This window comes from Tripterygium wilfordii, chromosome 9, assembly GCF_013401445.1.
Source record: "Tripterygium wilfordii isolate XIE 37 chromosome 9, ASM1340144v1, whole genome shotgun sequence".
Lineage (NCBI taxonomy): Eukaryota > Viridiplantae > Streptophyta > Magnoliopsida > Celastrales > Celastraceae > Tripterygium > Tripterygium wilfordii.
The window spans coordinates 1,794,359-1,815,194 of record NC_052240.1 but is presented as its reverse complement, the minus strand read 5'-3'; the positions used below and the strand labels follow the sequence as shown (position 1 = coordinate 1,815,194).

The window sequence follows — 20,836 nt, the reverse complement described above, 5'->3', positions numbered from 1 at the left end:
TTTTTCCTTAAAAAAATATATTTGTATTTTAATCCGCTTTACAAATTCAACTATTCTGTTTTTTTATGAGGGCTTTGTTTTGTTAATCACACTAAGCCTTTTGAGTTTTGTCATCTTGAAGAAGTAGAAACCTACTTTGCAATGGAAATGCAATATAATTTTTTAATCTAATAATTTAACGACATTAATAATAAATTATAAACCGGATATATATCTTGCATAAAAAAATCAAACATAAATTTTTTTCACCTCGAATAAAAAATAATAGTACTGGGAGTGCCCACTATCGATTTCTATCAGCCTTTTGATATAAATTTAACAAATCATTTGATCAATTTAATCATTTTTTCTTTTAATTTTCCGATCGATTATCTCTAACATATATACGATTGATTTGACACGATTATTTTTGATAGCCATAAAAAAAACCGATGAAGTCAATGAGACTCAAAAAGATTTGATTGGAATCGTTATTTCATGAATAATATAGTGACAAAGTAGGTGGCAGTGTAAAACTAAAACACTATCAGTAGTCAGTACAGACCCAAGAGCCTAACGTTTGTTAGTGTCCAACCTAATAAGATTACTTAATCAATAATTAATTAATATTAATGATAGTAATCCTAATACTATTCGCCAGTCGGCGATCCGAGAGCACTAGAAAACCAAACGGACGCATGCAAATTCCTTTCAACGAATCTTAAAACCCGCAAACCTCAAAACGTGGCGCCTCCTGCATTTTCGTTTTCCGACCCTTTCCCTTCCTTTTCTCCCTCTCTCTCCCTCTCTGTTTTCAGAACTCTTTCTCTCAGGAATCGTGGTCGCTGTATCATCATCTATTTCCTTGTTCGTTGATTTTGATCAGCTGGTACTGGTCAGCAAATCGGACGGACCTTATTCGTTTTCGCCGAGCTCTCCAGCTCCGGCTCCGGAGAATGTGGCTTTGCTTCCGCTGAATATATTCTTGAGGTATGCGATTGCTTAACTTTGTTTTATTGTGGTTTATCGGCTTGCGATTTTGGTGATTAGTTTGTGATTTCGTGTGTTGTTTCCGTTTGCTCAACATGCCATAGAAAATGATATGTGGATTTGATTGAAGATTTTGGAGTGGTCCTACTAAGATCCAGGTTAATTAATAGGTCCATTTCGTTTCTCGGCAGAAAATTTGTGGTTGATTTTGGTAAAGTGGGAAACGACTTGTTGTTTCTAGCTGGAAACGAAGCTTGATTAGTTACTATATTTACCTATGACATTTCGAATCCGGAATTTTATAGGTAGATCTAATGAGAGTTTTTCTTCTTCACCGCACAAATTTAATTTTTCACTTCCTATTGCGTGCTTCGATTGAACGCTGCCTTTTGATTTAATAGGCGGGAATTGTTTTGTGGCGTATTTTTGGTTCTTGTAGTTTTGTATGCGGCTAAGTAATGTCATACTGAATAATATGTCGAAAAAGACGCATGCACATGCTTTGCCACACTTAACACACCATAAATTGATGATTCAGAAGTCTCACTTGCTTCTTGTATGGAGTTGATTATTTAATCAGTTAGGGTTGGGGTTCGATTCCACCACCTAATTTTAATTGTGGTTCAAGGTGACATAATAAACTTACACGAACAGAAGATTATAATGATTTAAACTCACGTTTTTTAATGTTTCTATTTTTCCTTTTTTAGTTGATTTCTCCAAAATTGAAAGCAAAATACATTGGCATTTTTCTTGTTTGGAGTTCTCACTACAAATTTCCCATCTCACACATAATGAGAGTGTTTTTTGTTATATAGATTTACTTATAGTTGCTTCTCTGCAGTTGTGAGATGCCATAGAAGCTGTCGATGTCTATGAAATCCATCGCATTGTTGCTGTGAGATAAGATTCGAGCTTTGTTTGTCTATGAAGTCCTTCAAATCATTTCAATCAGTGAAAAAGAATGCCTTATTTGATGCGGTAGAGTACAATTTTCTCTGTTTTGTGTAAAATTAAGCCCGAGAGGATCTAAGGGTACATAGCTTTTTGGACTAGTTATTGTTTCTTCTGGTGATACAATCATTTGATAATGGTTTGTATGCCCCTGTTGTAGGGAAAATACGGTTTAAAGATGAAACAGCTGCCGTTTATGGGAGTTGTGTGTACAGTAATGCTGTTCATTATATATAGAACCACAAATTATCAGTACAAACAGACACAGGTATGTCCAACTTAAGAGTTCACTACTTTTTGTAATTTTTCAGTTACAAAGACTAAAAGGAAGATGAGAATGGACTTGTGGTTAAGTTGATGATATCAATAGTTTTTGTTCACCCAAGAATCTCCTGGAACTCATATTTGGGGCCCACTTAAGTTTATATAATTTGCTAGTCCATGTATAAGAGTTTTTGTTATTTGGATGACCCTGAGGGTCCTTGATATTTGAAATAGGTTCGGCTCCTAATGCATTGATGCTTCTTAAACTAACTAAATGTTTTCTCTATCCTTATGTTCTCAGATTGAAACAAAATTTCACCCATTTGACACCGCAGAGGTAAATTTCTAGCTCTGGCATGTAACTATTCAGTTTAGTGTCTATTCTTCTCTTTATTTGAGCTTGTAGAACTTCAACCCAACAACCTTGAGTTATAGTCCCTGTTTTAAAAGTTTTGATTACCTTTTGTGATTTTTTGCCTTCATTGTAATCCACGGTCGTCTGTAGGATTCTATTATATCTTCCGGGAACTTGCGTGGTTTGCCCCGTGGTATTGTTCAAGGTCGTTCAGATTTGGAGTTGAGGCCTTTATGGTCAACAAGCAGTTCAAGATCAAAGGTCAAATTATGTTCCCATTATAAGCTACCATCAATTGTTGTCCTTTTCATGATTTTTTTAACCATTGGAAACTCAGTAGATGATTGGTGTTGTCATGTATTTCCACTTTCGAGGAATATTGGTTTATGTTGCTGGACTCTTTCTACTCATGCGAAATAATTGAGTAATTTGATATTGTATGTTTCATATGGTGGCTATTAACTTGCAGGTTGAAGCTTCCACCCATCGTAACTTGCTAGCAATTCCAGTTGGTATTAAGCAAAAGGATAATGTTGATGCTATTGTGCAAAAGGTATTACATCTTGTCTTTTTTAGGATTAGTTGTGTTGACAAGAAAAGCTGGCCTAATACCATTCTATCCAGTTTCTTCCAGAGAATTTCACAGTTGTGCTTTTCCATTATGATGGTAATGTCGATGGGTGGTGGGATCTCGAGTGGAGTAGCAAGGCTGTACACATAGTTGCTCAAAACCAAACGAAATGGTAATATTTGCAACAAAATTATATTGTAATTTGTTTTGTACCATTACTGAGACATAAAAGCCTTAAACTAACCAATTTGTTGCCATTAGTTTGTGCTGGTGTTTGGACTTTGGAGTTTGAAATACCCAAAAGTTGTCGAACCATATTCGTTTATGTGAATGGATTTGATATTCAATAGGATCTTAATCTGCATGTGTGCCCTCCAGGTGGACTTGTTAAATGACAGGTCCTATTATTGTCATCACCCACAAGTTACCCACCTTCCCCATCCCTTCTTCTGGAAAGAGAAAGAAGAGAAAAGGAATCACCATCTCCTTTTACATAAGAAAAAGTGTCAATTCCAAAACACAGTAGGCTTTTCCTAGGCTCTGCTAATCTTTCTCTTCTTATTTCAGGTGGTTTGCAAAGCGTTTTTTGCATCCAGCGGTTGTATCTATATATGACTATATATTTCTCTGGGATGAAGATTTGGGTGTGGAGAATTTTGATCCAGGAAGGTATGGTTGACTAGATTATATATTTCTCTGGGATGAAGATTTGGGTGTGGAGAATCTTTATTTTGATTCTGTTTGTCCTGAAAATGGGTTGTCTGATTTTGTTTGCTCCTGAATTTTTTTTTTGTTTACGGTTCAAAATCTTAATTTTGTAGCCAGTAAGTTCATAGGGAAGTTGACCTGTTATTTACTTGCAAGTGGCTGTGGAGAACAATCTGATTAATCAATGTGATTTATTTTCTAGTTACCTAGAAATTGTGAAATCAGAAGGACTGGAGATTTCTCAGCCAGCTCTCGATCCCAATTCAACAGATATACATCATAGGATAACTGTACGATCGAAAAGAAAGAAGTTGCATAGGTAAACAGCTTTGTATTTGGAAGTATTATTGGTAAGAATCCATATTTTAATCCTTGTGACCTTACATGAAATGTTTATGCAGAAGAGTCTATGACATTAGAGGTAGTACTAAGTGTTCAAATGCCAGTGAGGGGCCACCCTGTACCGGGTAGGTTTTTGTATTCGTTCATTCTTTTGTTACTTATGTAGTTATAAATTTCCTGCATGTTGTGCTTTTGTTGGACAAAGTTTGTTGAATATCTCCTTTTGTCCAGGGTTGTTACAAAGAATTTTGCCTAAATGATCTGAGATAGGTCAATAGAATTCTCATATCTTTATGTTCATAACCTTATGTATCTTCAGTACCCTTGGGAGCTTAAAACTTCCTTAACTGTCTTATATGTCTCTCCTACATATGTGTGTATTATATATCAATACCTATATATTTCACCCCACTGGGTGACAGCCAAATTATGTTGACTTAGCCCGGTCGAAAAATGATTGCTATTGGGCTGTTGCTTCTTTTTCTTGCTGTTGGCATAGATATGAATATTGTTTTCCATATACATGTATCATTTTGTGAACTTGTGTGAATGAAATTTAATTTTATAATTATTACATGACATATGCAGATTTGTTGAAGGAATGGCTCCAGTGTTTTCAAGAGCTGCTTGGTATTGTGCTTGGCATCTTATACAGGTAATATTGCATCTCTCGTGTAGACTAACTTCATCTTGGGGCAAACATTTGGATTAAGTACTTATTTTTTACTCTGTTGGTTTTTTTCCTGTGTGCTGAAGTTTTGACATATCAATTTGTCTTGTTCAGAATGATCTTGTCCACGGATGGGGATTGGACATGAAGGTTGGATATTGTGCACAGGTGATTCCCTGTGAACTTGCTGTTACATATGATTAGCACCACTGAAGGATTTGTGTTGTAGCCTATAAGGCTATAACCAAAGGATTTAAGTAGTATTTTTGCCATTGCTTGTTGGTTCTGCATTCACTATTATTTATTGGATCAAAACATAGCATAAAGTGGGGGTTCTCAAGGACAAATGGTGCAGTGAAAGTAATTGGTCCGCAGGACGTCTAGTTCATATTGGTGGCAGTACAGTTTATTAATTCATTTACTTATTATTTTCTTGCAATAGTGGGCATTGGCACAGTGGCAATGTTGCTCCAATTGCAAAAAAAATTCTATTATGTTTGGCTCATCACGAATTTCCTTTTTTGTAATTTTGAAATTTTTGTAAATAGTTTGTAATTTTGAAAATCTATGTCATAAGATTTTCCATATCATATAGGGGGATCGCACAAAGAAAGTGGGAGTTGTTGATCGTGAATACGTTGTTCACAAGGGCATACAAACCTTGGGTGGGGGTGGCCCCCCTTCGAAAAAGGTAAATTGCTCTCTGTTCTTCCTCTTCTACTATGTGCTTTTGTCTGCAAGAGTCTAGAGGGAAACTGGGATCTTAATTGTTATGTTCATAACAGGTGATTGTGGATAAGTATGTTTAATCTTTTGGATAATTATAGAGTTGGCTGGTCATGTGGAATGCGGTTGGACTGTTGATATCCTTAGAATGTCTCGTGTAATATTTCCTGCAAATCAATGAATAAGAATGAAGTCAAATATATCCCAGACATACATATCAGCCAAACATTCACAAATATAGAATAGATACCAATTCAACTGGCAGTGCTGATTGTTAGTTTTCTGATAAATAATTTCCTTTTGAAGAATGATGCATCAAAACTTTTACTTTTCAACCTTTTGTTCTTTTAATTTAATTGGGGGAAGTGATCTTTTTGATGTACAAGCTTCTTGTTTTATGTTTTCTTTCAAGTAAACCTACCACACTTCCATCTGCTATATGGCTTGGAACCTGCTATATCCATTTGACTTTGCTTCGCATAGCAAATAGGCATACTATTTGCCGAGTTGTCACAATGCATTAGAAAATCATTGTTGTTGATCTTTATATTAGCATCCTAATTTGTCCTGTGACCCATCTTCTGTGACAAGTTATTATAGAAAAGTAACACATGATATCAGCATTACCATGTTGATCTATGTTTAGCATTCTTTTTACTGCGCTCTTTTATCACTCAACTTTTAACACACTCTCTCTCTTATTTGCAGGTTACAAATTCAGAAGATTCTGCTAAGGTGAACTACAGTAGCAATTTGTGACCCATGCCATTGTTCCATGTCATATTGCCTATGCCAGTTTTCTAAACTTTTTTTATTCTTTTGATATTCAGAGACATGGTGCTACGCCCATGGATCCACGAATGGAGGTGAGACTGATGATCCTCAATCTGATTGTTTCATAGTTTCCAGCCATTTTCAGTTTCCATGATTGCTTGCAATCTAGGATCATCAAGTATCTAGTTTGCTGGTAGAGAGTAGTGGGAATACTGCAGGATGATCGGTAACTCATGTAGCAGTATCTGTTTTATACTTACTGCGGTATTTGTTGTCTTTAGTTTCTGAACAAGCATTCTGCAATTATAGTTTCTGATCTGACATTAACTGCAGAAAAACAGTGAAAACTATAAATTTGTTATAAATTACGAAATTGTGGAATTTGGTTTAGTGATTCTGGATTATTAATCTTTTTGCTAAATCTATACAGAGTTAAAACACTCCATTTTCTTTCTGTATAAAATTTGGACAGGCCGCATAATTGAGAGCAGAGGCCTATTATTCTATGGAAGTATATCGTCATTCATTTTGAGTGTTCACGGTTTTAACATTCAAAATGCATTGAACAGATTCGGAGGCAGTCAACATGGGAGCTTCAAATCTTTAAGGACCGCTGGAATCAAGCCGTAGCAGAAGACAAGGACTGGGTTGATCCCTTCACAAGATATCAGAAACAACGTAAAAAGCAAAGACGCCACCACCATTGAGTTTGAAATTGACCAAGCAGCTTGTGTCAGGTAGTCCAGTTAGTTACAGCTTCATCGACACACAGGCTCACCTATACTTGTAATTTATCCATTTTGAATGCTCATAATTTCATTATTTGAATGTTGACAATTTTACAAAAATTTCAATTTTGTGGTGTATATCTAGTTATCTGTTCTGAACCCTTCACGTCTTGATCATTTTTTCTTTTTACCTATTACAAAAGAGGTATAGGAATGGTTGCATTTAAGCTCCAATAGTCTGGTTATTGGGTTGAATTGATGGAACTGGATCCCAGCCTTACAGATGGTCATGTTTTTGGTGCATTGGGCTCTAGTAAGATGTGTTATGATGCAGAGGTTTGTATCAAATTCATTAAAAAAATTTTATAAAAAAGGTTTGTGTGAGATTGTTGATGACAGTAGACAAGGCCCAGGGCCAATGTTCAATCTCATTCGCCATACGTAAATATTAGCTATGGCAGATTCTCTTCATAGAAATTAATTCATAAACATTTGCATTAACAAAAGAGTTTGTACTTTGTAGGGAACAAATTCTGCTCACATTGACAGTTTACTGTTTGATGCCTCGCTTTCTTAAGTGACATTTATAGCAACATTTCTTCGCCTTCTGCTTGTCCATATAATACACACACATATATATATATATATATTGATCAATTCTCGTGTTCACTCTATCTGGCATGGTCCCGTCTACTTAATCGTGCTGTTAAAAGTGAAGATGTCAAAGATTATGACTGGGTTTTCTTATTTTCTAGTTCTATATGTTTCATGTTACCTTCTGAAATTTTGTTGCACTGTCTCCTCCCTCTTTAATTTATGAAGGAAAATTCACCGCAGGTTTCTTTCCTTCAATGATAATTTTGGGAGAGAACACTTTGGTTGAGACTTTGTACTTGATTGGGTGGCTGTTATTCATAGTTCAATAACATTTCCATTCAAGCTAAAGAAGGACGGGTAAGGAAAAAACTTCTTGCATTTGACACAAACCAGGATACCCACCAGCAATACAGCATAATAATAATCTCTCATTATATATATATAGTCATCGCAAAATATATAAGCATAGAAAAGCTCCAGAGTCTCAAAAACTGCTGGATTGACGTACACCATGATATATAACATAAAAAAAAGTTACTAGTGATATATAGTAGACCCTATTACCGGTTACTCATATTCCACCATTCTCTCTTAACAGTAGGCCGTGCATTTCTTCTTACAGTCAACGGTGCAACCACCGCCTCCACCACCGCCTCCGTACCCTTTCCCTGACCTGCTATAGGAGGTGAAACACTTCGCCGGACAGATCAGCTTCTTCTTGTAACACGGACCCTTCTCCCTACACACAATAGTAGGCCTTACGACACCATTTCTAGAGGAACCTCCACTCGGACCTCCGAACCCTCCTCCATATCCGCCGCCTATAATACCATTTCCACTTCCAAACCCCGGAATGTTAAACCCGGATCCGGGACCAAAGAACCCGCCAGACCCAGCACCATTTCCTCCACCTTTGTTCTTTTGGTTACTGGGTTTGCTGCCTTTGGGTGATTGGTTGACCTGGGCATTGAAGTCCAGTCGGGTCGCTAAGGTAAGTGAAGCTGCGATGAGGAAGAAAGCCAAGAGGAAAAGGCTGGTTTTCGGATTCATTGTTGTGGGTTTCTTGAAAGCGTGTGATGAGGAGAGATGAGTGTGTAAATGGTGGAATATTTAAAAGGTAGTGGTAGTGGTGGTGGTCGTAGTGGTGGTGCAAGAAAAAGCATTTATGGAGGCATACAGGAGCATGAGTGGTAAAGTTCGTTGAATGCAATTATGAAACTTTTATTGTGTCATACGGGGGTAATGCAATTTTTGATGAATAAAAGAGTTGACAAATGCGTTTGTGAAATGTTGAAACGTTTCAATTTAATAAATTAAAATTGAAAATTATTTTAATATAAATATTCGGACGGTCCAATTGTTGATATGGAATAAAAATATACTCGAACAATGAACTTCTGTGTGCATATTAGAAAAACTTTCAATTTTGAGTTCTCAAATTGAAATGAGTAAACGTTCGATAAGTGAGTTGGAAATTGAAATCTCTTTCGGTGACTAAAATTACATTACCCCGTGTCATATGCATCAACACATCAAATTTGGATAACCACACCATGTGTGATTTGAACATTTCTCTTGATGGGTCCCATGGCTTAGATCTTTCTCATTTTACATAATTTGGATATATATGTATTGAAATTTGCCTAAAATGGATATTGAGATTTGAGAACATGTGATGCTCATGGTAATTGAAGAGGGTTATCTTTTATTTGTACTAAGAAATTAGTTTGCATTAATTTTCTTGTATTTTGAAATAATTAGAATAGAATAGTTTTAGACATGACGGTTTGGTCTCAAGAGATTATGAGTAGGATTGGGATTGGGATTGGGATTGGGATTCATAATCGTGACATTAATGTGGCGAATCCTCCAAGCCTACAAGTTACATTTAAAGACGAATGCGATGCCTAATGCTCGCTAACCGTACTGCTTTTGTCGCATATAATTAAATTCAAATATTTTCTGGTAGATGAGATCACATGATGTGCATCTGCCCATGCCTGCATGCTCCTAGTGACATTAATGTCATCCTTCCTAACTACTACAAAATGTTGATCTATATATAAAATAAACTAATACAAAATGGTGTTAAAACTAAGGGTCCTGCTATATAGACCCCCTATTTTTATTATTTACACCCCTATTGATTAGACATTTTTTGGTTTTGGTGCCTTGTTGGAGGCTTGTCTCATCTATGTGTGAATGACAGAAGTTAAAGAATGACAAAGTTAAAGAATGACAGAAAGTGATTAAGAGAGAGATCAACGGAGAGAACTCCCCATACACTCTTTGCTTTTTTTCATCCTTAATGCACGTGGCAGAGTTGTACTACTATGTTCAAGGACTTAATATACTAACTAAGAGCGGGACAGGTCATCACGAGGAAAGTAAATAAAAATATTAAATTTAATAAATGGAGTAAAAACAAACGCATAATTGGAAGCATAAAATTTAAAAAGAAGGGTCTCTAACCTTTTTTCTTCTTCTTTTTTTGGGTAGTGTTTGAAGAATTTTGTTTTAGCTAGCCTAATAATACGATTTGTGAATAAATCCTAAAATAGACGGGGTTTATAGTATATTGATTGGTGTAGGTTAGGTGCACTACAAGGTTTCTTCTTACGTTTCTATGATCTTTCGCATATTTCTTCCAAGGCCATTGTTACTGACTCACTCTCATCTGTTACAGCTAAAACAAACACCAAGATTTAAAAAGGGTAATGCTATTGACACCCTCATTTTTACTATTTAAACCACTATTGAAACAAATACACTTTAAATATAAAATTAAATTTAATATTTGTAAACAATTAAAAATACGCCTTAAATATAATCTCATATGAAATAAAATGTAATGATAAAAAATTTAATATAATTTTTAAATTTGATATTATATTTATAAACCCCCTCTATTAATTTTCTAAATGTTCCTTTCAAAAGCTTATCTGTAATTGGGACAAGTTGGTCCACATTCATTACAATGAGGGAGTTTTATTTGAATAGGGAACTATTTTAATGTTATCTACAGTCATACATTGTGTGTGCTTATAAGTTATAACTACACACCAAATTGCATAGATTAGGATGAGGACGTATGTGGACTATATGTGTGTATGTATAAACTATGTATGTAGACTACATATATGTATAGGACAAACATTCATAATTGGGGGGACTCAGACAGTCAGACCTTTTGCATTAAATGGAACAACACTTTCTCTTATGGTTTTTGGCCTTTTGGAACTTTTTGACACAAACATTTAATGATCAAAGAACAAACAATATTTTTATACTCTTTTTATCATATACGGATTCCAAATACAACCAAAGTAGAACATAAATACCGTGTGTGTACCGCATAAATAAATGCTTTTTTAAGGCTGTCATGGTGAAAGGAAAAACAGGGAAAAAAAGTTAAAAAAAAAATGTTAAATGTGATATTTGCTATCTTTATCAACCAAAAAATGTTTTTATTGGGTTCTATGCATGAATGTTTCACAGTTGATATGAAAGTTTCTGAGTTTTTGTCAGCTTTTCTATGACTTTTGGGCCAAATGGTCATTTCGCTGTAACCTCCTCTTTTCATATAAAGGTGACAGGTGGGTTGTGATTAGACAACAATCTGACAGGGGGTGTAAGAAGCAATTTTGGGGGTACAAATAGCTCCGCCGTAAAACTAATTATATAAATGCTATGCTAATATATATAGATATATGTAGTGTGCCAAAATTATGTTTGATCTGGATGATCGAATTTGTTTGACCCAGATTAAACTAATTTTGGACATAGGTTATATATGTCCAAAATCAGGTTTCAAACACAATTTTTTTCCCGGTTTAAAATCGAATCCGGATCTAAACACATAAATCTTATCTGATTTACTTGTCTGAAGTCTAATTCGGATTAAGTTATTGTTCGGATTTAAAACAATCCAAGTTTAATCAATAAAGTACGTCCGAAATCCAATATAAATTAAAGTCTAGACATATAAATATTTCGTACACACATATTCTTGTCCAACCCGAAACTTTTTTTTTTTTTTTTGCGAACCCTATATATATAGTCCATCACCTTTCCGTTTTTGGGTTTCCTGCCCTTCTAGCCAGTGAGTGTTAGACGGAACAACATTGGGGATTTAAGAGGGTGGTACGACCACTTGACCTTTTAGGCCCATGACGATGTGCGACTTTTGCGATAGATCGCTGGATTTTGATTATGACATTAAATACTTAGGGCACTTATAATGGTATGTAATTATTGAATCAACAAACATGTTATTTTTTGTTGATATAACTGTATTGTGAAACGTGTTTTGTTTATATAACTGTATTGAGAGAAGTGTTTTGTTGATATGGATGTATTGTTATTTTGTGTTTTGGTGTAGTTTTGTTGTGGATAATATGAAGAAATGAAATGTTATTGGCCTCTATGTCGAGTGGGAAGAGAAAGTGTATATAAATTTGTGTTTTGCTGATGTGATTGTATTAGAATATGTGTTTTGTTAATGTGGCATTAGAATACGTATTTAACTTGACTTTTTGTGTAATAGAGAGAGATTCGTAATTAATTTTATTGGAGATATTAACACTAGTACCATTGTAAGTGCCCTCACATTGTTGTACGAGAGTAGCTCAAAAAATTATCCTAGCCTTCCCATTAATTGGTGTTGCAACGCAATGAAAGACTAATTTTGGGTCAATGCCACTTTTGATAACTTAAAAAGATTTGTCATATTACAAGTTAGAAATTGATCCAATTTAGTCACCCCGACAAATTTCTCACTAAGTCTCGCCATCCCTGGAAATTTAGGGCCTATACCCGCATTAATCCACTGACTTTTGACCAGTGTTTGGAACATGTGTCCCACCTGTCCACAGTCCACACTCTGAATTGATGTCGCACTAAATTTCAACAGATTGGTTAGGTTTCATAAGTCAAAGGGAGCATTGGTTTCCAGCAATCAATGGAATTCACTTGCGTTCTGACATTTGCTCACCACTAGTGGAGTCCTTTATCTTGCACTTGATATGTCTATTCTAGCCCTCTAGGCGCTCATTGCCAATCATGGGCATCCGAGCCCGTTTCTCCAGGCCCTTTCAGCCCACAGGGCCGGGGGCTTTCGAGGATTCTCCATGCCCAACTATAGTAAATGAAAAAACAAAATCACCACTTCGACATGCAATACGTATTACTTCCCCTTTGATTTGGTTTATGAAGCAACTGTTGCCTCTGTTCACCTCATAGGACTAGCTCGCTGCTCATTCTCACACTTGCGTACATTTGATTTTGGCTATTCATACCCCCCTCTGTGGTTCTCTTGGATTTTGACAATTGCCGAAAGAGGCTAGGGTTATGCCGGGGTGGAAATTCCATGCAATCTGAATCGATTAAGAAACTTTTGGGATTTCTTGAATTGCTAGGTGGGTTTTTCATGGTCAACTGTATGATATTATTGATCTATTTGCTCTAATTATGGGATTTTGTTTCTTCGATGAAAAGTCAGAGTTCTTGAGATTTTAATTTACGGTCGTTGTTGTTCTATCCATCTCTGTTCAATTTTGAAGCTTCTCTTAACACTTTGGTCTTTCGTGATGCAACAGGAAACACATAATCAAATTATCATCTATCATTTCCTTTACATTTTTCACTCATATACTTTCTATGTAGCATATGCCTCATAAAAAAAATGCATATGCCTCATAAACAGTTGACAAAATTTTCATGGTTTGATGCATGTACGTTCATGATGCATAAAAAAACATTTACGTAGCATATAGATGCATTGCTAAAATACATAATGCGAGTTTAACATCTAACATGTTACATATCAATCAGTATTAGCCCACCATACTATAGGAAATCGTTGGAATAGTGGCGAATAATCGACGGGAGCTTGATTCTTCAAAATCATGTAGAAGTAATATGTAAATTTTGTTTCTATGATTTTTTGTTTAGAATCTACAAATAATCATCATATCAACGTTCATCTGTTTTTAATTTTGTTATTTTACAAGGCACATTGATGTATTCTTTTGTTCATCAAGATCATATTGACAGTTACAAAGCAAAATCGAAAGAAAAAAAAATCATATTTCCGATTTTGTGATTGTTCCAACTAACTATAAAAAACTTCACGCGTACGACTAGTTTAATTAATTATTATGTCACATAATTACAAATATATGATGTCACATTTTTTGGGTTCTTGGTACACATGATACTGGAAGGCGTATGCCCAGCAGCCACACAGTGCATGTCTCGGCATTTAATTGATAAGACAAGGGACACGTGTCAACGAGGGAGTGAGTTGAGGATGACACGTCGCAACATATCATGCGTATTCTGTTTTGCAGGTGCAAGTCGTTTTCACTTATTATGTATCCTATTTTTACGGTCATCATTATTCATTAGTTTTAGAATACTTGTTTATCAAAGGTATGTAAAGGATGTAATAATCTTCCAAAATATATACAACACCTGTACGTTAAACTGATTTAAAGTAAGAAGACACAAATTTTTGTATTAAAAACAGGTTTGGGCTGGTCTCTAGTCCACTACTACGTTATGGGTTCAATGATTCATCTCTTCATTTCTCGTCAGTCATAAAGCAAAATGTAACGCTGATTTGATGTGATGTGAGGGGGACAAAACAACTCAATGCAAAGTATTGTGTTTTTTGCAATGTATTGTATTATTCAATTCGTACCTCAAAACAAACAACCAACATACACTGATGTAGGATAATTGGCTATGGAGTTGGAGGAAGAGTTGGATAGGGCATTGGTTAAAAGAGCTGGTCTGAAATCTGATCTGAAAACACATGCATAGCTTTTAGCTGGGGTGTCTGTTTGCCTATTATAATATGTTTTCGGGAATTGATTTCCATGCTCCGCTCCATATCGTACCAACTAGGGCGGGTGGTTGAAATTTTATTATTCAATTCGTACCTCAAAACAAACAACCAAGATACTTAAATAGTCTCTGGAAACCCTAACTTAAGTAAAAGACTAAATTAGACATTTACTAAATAAATGCAACTTAAACAAGGAAACAAATAAAATAATAAAACTTCAACCACCCGCCCTGGTTATATGGAGCGGAGCATGGAAATCAATTCCCGGAAACATATTATAATAGGAAAATGGACACCCCAGCTAAAAGCTATGTCTGTGTTTTCAGACCAACTCTTTTAACCAATGCCCTATCCAACTCTTCCTCCAACTCCGGCCACCCCAGCTAAAAGCTATGCCTGTGTTTTCAGACTAGATTTCAGACCAGCTCTTTTAACCAATGCCCTATCCAACTCTTCCTCCAACTCCACAGCCAATTGTCCTACATCAGGAGCATAACAGAATAAAGTTACACGCACATCCTACATGACGGGTGAGTAGGGTAGTATAGAAGTTTCTAATTGCTTTATCTCTGCGATCCCGACGACAATCGCAGTCTGAAATGAGACACACTCCATATCGATCATTTAATTGAGCAAATCCCCTTGTTTTCTCTTCTCTCCACACCCTCAACAGACTTCTCTCCACACTCTCGATAGATTCAATGGCATTTCCAAGCCCTTCCCCCGACTCTTTTTACTCATATTCTACTGAATGGTGGATGAGCACGTCGTTGATGTTGAGAATCCTGAAGCTGCTGCAATTGAAATAGATCCCCTCTTCAGCCTGCTGAGATTCACGCCCCAATCCAGCATGTTGATGTTGAGAATCCGGAAGCTGATTAGTGGTCATTCAATATTTTTGGAACGGAATAGAAAACTGTAACTGCCTAATGAAAACGTTTGTCCAGTTTCTTACTAAGCTAAGGTTGTTCCCTTTTGGTAGACTAGAGAGAGAACAAATACTGCATTTACTGGTTATGTTCTAGGGACACCCAAATTACTTTGAGAAGAAGAAAAACAGATACCAAAAAGTGTGTTTAAACTGCACCTACGTACTGAGACCAACAATGTTGCTTGGTGATGTAGCGGAGCTTGTTTAACTGTGGCTAAGAATCTAAGATGATGAATTCTTAGTTAAAATGATGAATTTTTCCCAATCTGGATTTCTTTCCTTTCTATCTCTTAGCATGACAAAATATATAGAGCCGGAAACACATGAGAAGAAAAAGGTTTATCTCTATTATTTATATTTATGGACAATGATTCCAACTCTTAATCAGAGGGTCCTACCCCTTTCAACGTCGAGTTTTCAACAAAGCAATGACAAATCAAAAGTGAGCAATCACAATGAAGCTTATTTAAGGGGTATGGATGGATTTTAGTGTCTGAGAATTGGCTACGGTGAGCGCAAGAGTCAATAAGCTATCAATACGATGCACACCATAATCCCCACAAGTGATGGATTCTCAAGGTTTATTCCACATTTGGTGACACTATGATGTTGATTCCAGACCTCTATGCCCGGCAAGAAAATTAAGCAACAGATTTGAGGTAACATATTTAGGCACTGCAACTCCACGAAAGCCATAATTAATTTGTGTGCGACAAATATCAGTATCATGCCATACTGCGACTACTGTCGTTGTTGGGTCTAAATTAACCTTACTAGCAAGTGTACTAGTCGGCGACTACAGCACAATGATAAGCAAGGGTCGAATCCACAGGGACGGTGTTATGTTTAATCCAAATGTATATTTGCATGTATATGTGGACAATGCAATCAAAAGTAAAATTCAACTCAAGATTGTTTGGTTTGGTAATTCAACTAAAACAAGCAAAGAGCAAAGTGTTTTTGGTATTTTCTTAGAATTAGGATGCAACTAATGCAAATGAGATGATTTAACAAATATGAGATGAACACCAAGGCTTCGGAATCCCCCTTGGGAAATGACTTGGAATGACATAAATTTACACACATATTTGCTAATTCGGGCATAACGAATCCGTACCTAAGTCGGTTTTAGCGCACCTAAGCCAAATCTCCCTAAAATCGATTACTAGCCATCTTATTGGTCTAGGTCGGATATTCCTAAATACATTCTAGCCATCTTATTGGTCTAAACATGCATAGGAATTCATGGAGTTCTATGGAGATTAGGATTCATACAAATTGTCACCTAATTAAAGGGAGACACATTCATAATCAAGTGTTTCAAGGAGCATAATCTACTTGACATATTATTGTCTAAGCAAATTCTCCAAACAATTTCATCCAAAAACCTAAAGTGTTGGCCAAACACCACAAGCATGAATAAATTGCAATCAAACATAGAAACACAAGATTTATACCCAAATCAACTCATATGTATGTAAATCAAGTCATAAACAAAGTCATCAAACCCAAGGCTTCAACCTAGCCTTGGCACAAGAGATTTAGTTACACATAATGAGAGAAAAACACAAAAGGAGAGATGAGAAAATCATGAATAAACCCAATTAGTTGAGTAGATCCAAGTTGAGCTGAAGAATCTCTCCTCCTAGCTCCAAGAATCGCCTTCCCCCTCTGGTTTTCTCCCCAGAAAATCAGTTCTAGGTTAAAAAGTGTGTTGCGGCTCGGCCAGTTCGCGAATTAAAACATCTCAAAAAAAACTGTCTTGTGCGCCTAGGCGCGTTGTATCCACGCCTAGGCGCGCCACGCCTAGGCGCACGCCTAGGCGTGCACAACTTCAAATTCAAGCCCCAACTTCACTGGACTAGGCGTGCAGGAGTGATCCTGGGCGTGCACAAATATTGCGCCTAGGCGTGGAATGATTCCAAAATCTCCATACGACGTCCGATTTGCACGATTTTAGCGTCTACGGAAAGCTTGAGATGTCTAGTTTCCAATGCCTTTTATTTCGCTTGATTCCGATAACGTGACAAAAAGTTATAAGTATTTGAACACACGAAGGTCGGTGGACATTTTCTTCAGTTCAGCCCTTTTTTTCATCACTTTTCATCCGAACCGCAATCAACCTATCAAAATACAAATCAAAACATAAATACACTCATTATTTATTTAAAGGAAGCTTAAGAGGGGGAGATTCCTACCAAAAATCATAGGTATTATCACACCTATCAAACACCCCACACTTAAACCTTACTTGTCCTCAAGTAAAACTAGATTAAGTACATGTACCACTAACATCTTAACTCACTAACGCAGGAATCGCGGTTGCATTTAGCATATGCAACAAGCCTTTAAACCCCTAGGTGTCCCTAGTGGAGGAGTTGTGTCTCCTGAGGGCTTACAAGAACGACACCCACAAACGTTTCAGTCTCAAGATATCAAGCACCCCACACTTCATCCGCACGATATACTCATGGAAAATTTTCAGCCTACTCAATTAAATATTTTTTTTTAGATGGCATGCAGTGCTAAGAGGAAATGCATAAAAAATGTGGCTTTCAAGAGTTTATACATGCTAACATAGTCACATTCCAAGACTCCCAAGAACAACCAAGCAATAATATCAAGGCACATTATTTATATACATACTACTCTATCTAAATGTCTTCTCTTTTTTTTAACTAGGACCGTGCAATGCTCACTCCATTAAACTTTCTAGTCAACCCATGTAGCGAGTTCTCAACCAATGACTCCCAACCAGCTGGTTTAGGGCATTAGGTGTCAAAGCACCCCTCGGATCAATTTCTCGAGTTGACAAGGTTTCGAAGTTAAGCAGGCCTAGTATGTTCATCATGACTGCCTCACCTTTTTACGCGAAACTCAAGTTGGTTAGACAAGAGCCCCGGTTACTCAGCAAAAACACATGAGCGGAACATGATTTTCATCATTTTCAAGCTTTCTTCTTCTTCTTTTTTTTTTTTTTTCTCTCTTTTTTTTTTTTTTTTTTTTTTTTTTTTTTAAAAAAAAAAATTGTATACAAATAACTAGTGCCAATGATATTACTGAAATGATGTTCTAGCTCATCTAAGAGAAAATCCACATTCAACACATATATCCAACCAAGTCATACCCCACTACATTTCAATGCAAGTGAATCAATTTCATAAATAATCAAGTAGGCATCAATGATTCCTCAAGCATATAAGGGGATAAGATGGGTTCGCAACTTAAATATGAAACATAAAGGAGTCCATCCATGTACAGATTTACAGAAAATAAGAGGGCATCATCCATAGTACTTGACCTTAATAACAGTAGCATAAAATAACAGAAAATAAGAGGGCATCATCCATAGTACTTGACCTTAATAACAGTAGCATAAAATAAGACTACCCAACCACCCCACTGTTAGAACAAGCTTTGTCCTCAAAGCATAAGATACGAAGAATCGGGACAAAATATAATGGAGGACAAGCGTAGAACAATACAACCTGCAGGGGAAACTACTGAGTGGGTCCACCAGAGGTCTTGCGGCGAACATAGGTGAGATTTTTGTCGCGCCGCATCTCCTGGAGCATGGATAGGACATCAGTAATCTGCTGACCCTGAGTCTGGAACTGCTGCTGGACATACTCAGCATGAGACTGGAAAGTGTGCTCAAGACGAGTCAGCTGGTCACTCATCTCCTTGATCCGAGTATCATGATCAGCAGCATCGGCATCACTCGGAGCGATATCCTCCTCCTCGTCATCCTCGTCCTCCTCCGCAAACTGCTGCACACCCGGAGCATATCGAGCTCTCCCAGCAGGGGCAGAGCGAATACGAGATATACTAATACGCCAGTTGCTCAAATCATACGCCACCATGGGAAGAGAGACAGACTGCAGAGTCAGAGGTAGCACCTGGAGATATGTCAGCAAGCGAGTGATGATCCGCGGCAGAAAGAGCCTCTTCACCTTGACTTTGGTGTCCTCCACGCTCCTACGGATAGCCAAAAAAGACTGAATATAATAGTGGCCAAGATCAAACCAAGTACCAGTCCAGATACAATAAAGAATCTCCAATGCCTCCTCCCTCCTCTCACTCTGGTGCCCAGTTGGCCATAAGTTACCATGCACTAGCCGGTCCACAAGATACATAACCTGCGGAAGAGCAGATTTCCGAACAAATTTTCCCCGTCGACCAGTAAAATGTTGGACCATCCACTCATGATCCTCCAGCTGGGCAGAAGGAATAGGTGGCTGGAAACCACTATCAGGAGGCTGGGAAGTAGGATGTCCAATACTGGCACTAACATCAGCAGCAGAAAAAGTAATCATCCCGGAAGGCAATATAGCTTGGTAGAGGCCAGGCCCTGTTGCTTCCACGGTGCGATAGAATGCACGCACCAGGCTGGGATAGACCGGAACATCAGCAGCAGAAGAAACATCCGGGGTAGCAATGAAAGAACAAAAGTGGCGGAGCCGGCCGAAAGGCTCACTTCTTACCCCAACCTTGTTCAACAGATCAGCAGATAAATATACCTCCGGCACAAGAGTAGCAATGTCAAAGTAATCAGTGGCAGCTCCGGAAGTAGACCCCTCTGTTGCAGGAGGTGGCTGAGGTGTTGTGAACTGAGAAGTGCGCTTCTTGCGCATGGTTGCCAATATCTTTTGCCGCGGCATAATTCCTGCAAAAGCAATGTACAACAATTAAGAATAGCAGGTATAATCATAAACGCATTACTGCACAGAAGGATGAAAATGATGGAATAATGAAAGGTGAATTCACGCCTAGGCGTGAGGAAACCGCGCCTAGGCGATGTCACGCCTAGGCGATGTCACCGCGCCTAGGCGAATTCACGCCTAGGCGTGAGAGAACCGCGCCTAGGCGAAGTCACGCCTAGGCGATGTCACCGCGCCTAGGCGAATTCACGCCTAGGCGTGAGAGAACCGCGCCTAGGCGAAGTCACGCCTAGGCGTGAGAGAACCGCGCCTAGGCGTGGTCCCTTCTTCCCCAACACGCACGGGTTGCCATGGCAACCCGAGCTTCAAGCTCCAAATCCCACAACTTGTAGACAAAAACAGCAGATCAGGCAACCTATACGTCCTACATGACTCAGAATGATAGAATCAACCAAGATATCCCTTACTTTAGCCCTAAACTCCAAGAATTAGGATATGCCATTGCCAAGCTGGGCAATTCTCTCCCTTCAAATCATGCTTGGAAGAGAGCAAGCTTAGAACTCAAAGATCACAAACGACCAGATGTGGAAGAAACTATTACGTACCTGACGCGCTTAGACTGTCGCTTAGGCGAGGATGGGAGAGGTGCGCCTAGGCACGCGGTAAAGAGAGAGCTCGGCGTGGGTATGTGAGTGAGTGTACAGGTTGTGTGGTATATAGACACACCCAGGCGTGG

The 20,836-nt window shown here is 37.6% G+C and overlaps 3 protein-coding genes across 5 annotated transcripts; 1 reads left to right on the top strand and 2 right to left on the bottom strand.

The window, feature by feature from the left end:
- The first annotated feature begins 645 nt into the window (after positions 1–645).
- On the top strand, positions 646–7,222 carry LOC120006722. Of its 3 annotated transcripts, none has more exons than XM_038856863.1 (16): positions 646–969; positions 1,814–1,950; positions 2,084–2,191; positions 2,489–2,524; positions 2,693–2,803; positions 3,012–3,095; positions 3,167–3,285; positions 3,681–3,782; positions 4,024–4,140; positions 4,226–4,288; positions 4,752–4,818; positions 4,948–5,001; positions 5,429–5,524; positions 6,268–6,294; positions 6,390–6,425; positions 6,903–7,222. In XM_038856863.1, the coding sequence occupies exons 2-16, from the start codon at positions 1,897–1,899 to the stop codon at positions 7,038–7,040; spliced, it is 1,212 nt and encodes a 403-aa protein (XP_038712791.1). In that variant the 5' UTR covers positions 646–969; positions 1,814–1,896; the 3' UTR covers positions 7,041–7,222. The 3 variants fall into 3 exon arrangements, with proteins under 3 accessions (XP_038712791.1, XP_038712790.1, XP_038712792.1); XM_038856862.1 differs by having other exon boundaries at positions 647–969; positions 4,223–4,288; XM_038856864.1 differs by lacking the exon at positions 1,814–1,950 and having other exon boundaries at positions 647–969; positions 4,223–4,288.
- An 846-nt stretch (positions 7,223–8,068) lies between these two features.
- Positions 8,069–8,838, bottom strand: LOC120006248 (glycine-rich protein 2-like). The gene has a single exon (XM_038856211.1). It carries the CDS (start codon positions 8,706–8,708, stop codon positions 8,250–8,252), a length of 459 nt encoding a protein of 152 aa, XP_038712139.1. The 5' UTR covers positions 8,709–8,838; the 3' UTR covers positions 8,069–8,249.
- A 9,800-nt stretch (positions 8,839–18,638) lies between these two features.
- Positions 18,639–20,789, bottom strand: LOC120006525. Its single transcript, XM_038856587.1, has 2 exons — positions 20,706–20,789; positions 18,639–20,105 (listed from the first exon to the last, which is right to left on the bottom strand). Exon 2 carries the CDS (start codon positions 20,098–20,100, stop codon positions 18,940–18,942), a length of 1,161 nt encoding a protein of 386 aa, XP_038712515.1. The 5' UTR covers positions 20,101–20,105; positions 20,706–20,789; the 3' UTR covers positions 18,639–18,939.
- Between the last annotated feature and the right edge of the window lie 47 nt (positions 20,790–20,836).

Excerpts from the sequence above, each read along its gene's own strand:
- LOC120006525 (XM_038856587.1), bottom strand. The coding sequence starts at position 20,100 with ATGCCGCGGCAAAAGATATTGGCAACCATGCGCAAGAAGCGCACTTCT.
- LOC120006722 (XM_038856862.1), top strand. The coding sequence starts at position 1,897 with ATGAAGTCCTTCAAATCATTTCAATCAGTGAAAAAGAATGCCTTATTT. Across the intron at positions 4,289-4,751 it reads GAGGGGCCACCCTGTACCGG|ATTTGTTGAAGGAATGGCTC; the intron begins GTAGGTTTTTGT and ends TGACATATGCAG. Across the intron at positions 4,819-4,947 it reads GTGCTTGGCATCTTATACAG|AATGATCTTGTCCACGGATG; the intron begins GTAATATTGCAT and ends TGTCTTGTTCAG.
- LOC120006248 (XM_038856211.1), bottom strand. The coding sequence starts at position 8,708 with ATGAATCCGAAAACCAGCCTTTTCCTCTTGGCTTTCTTCCTCATCGCA.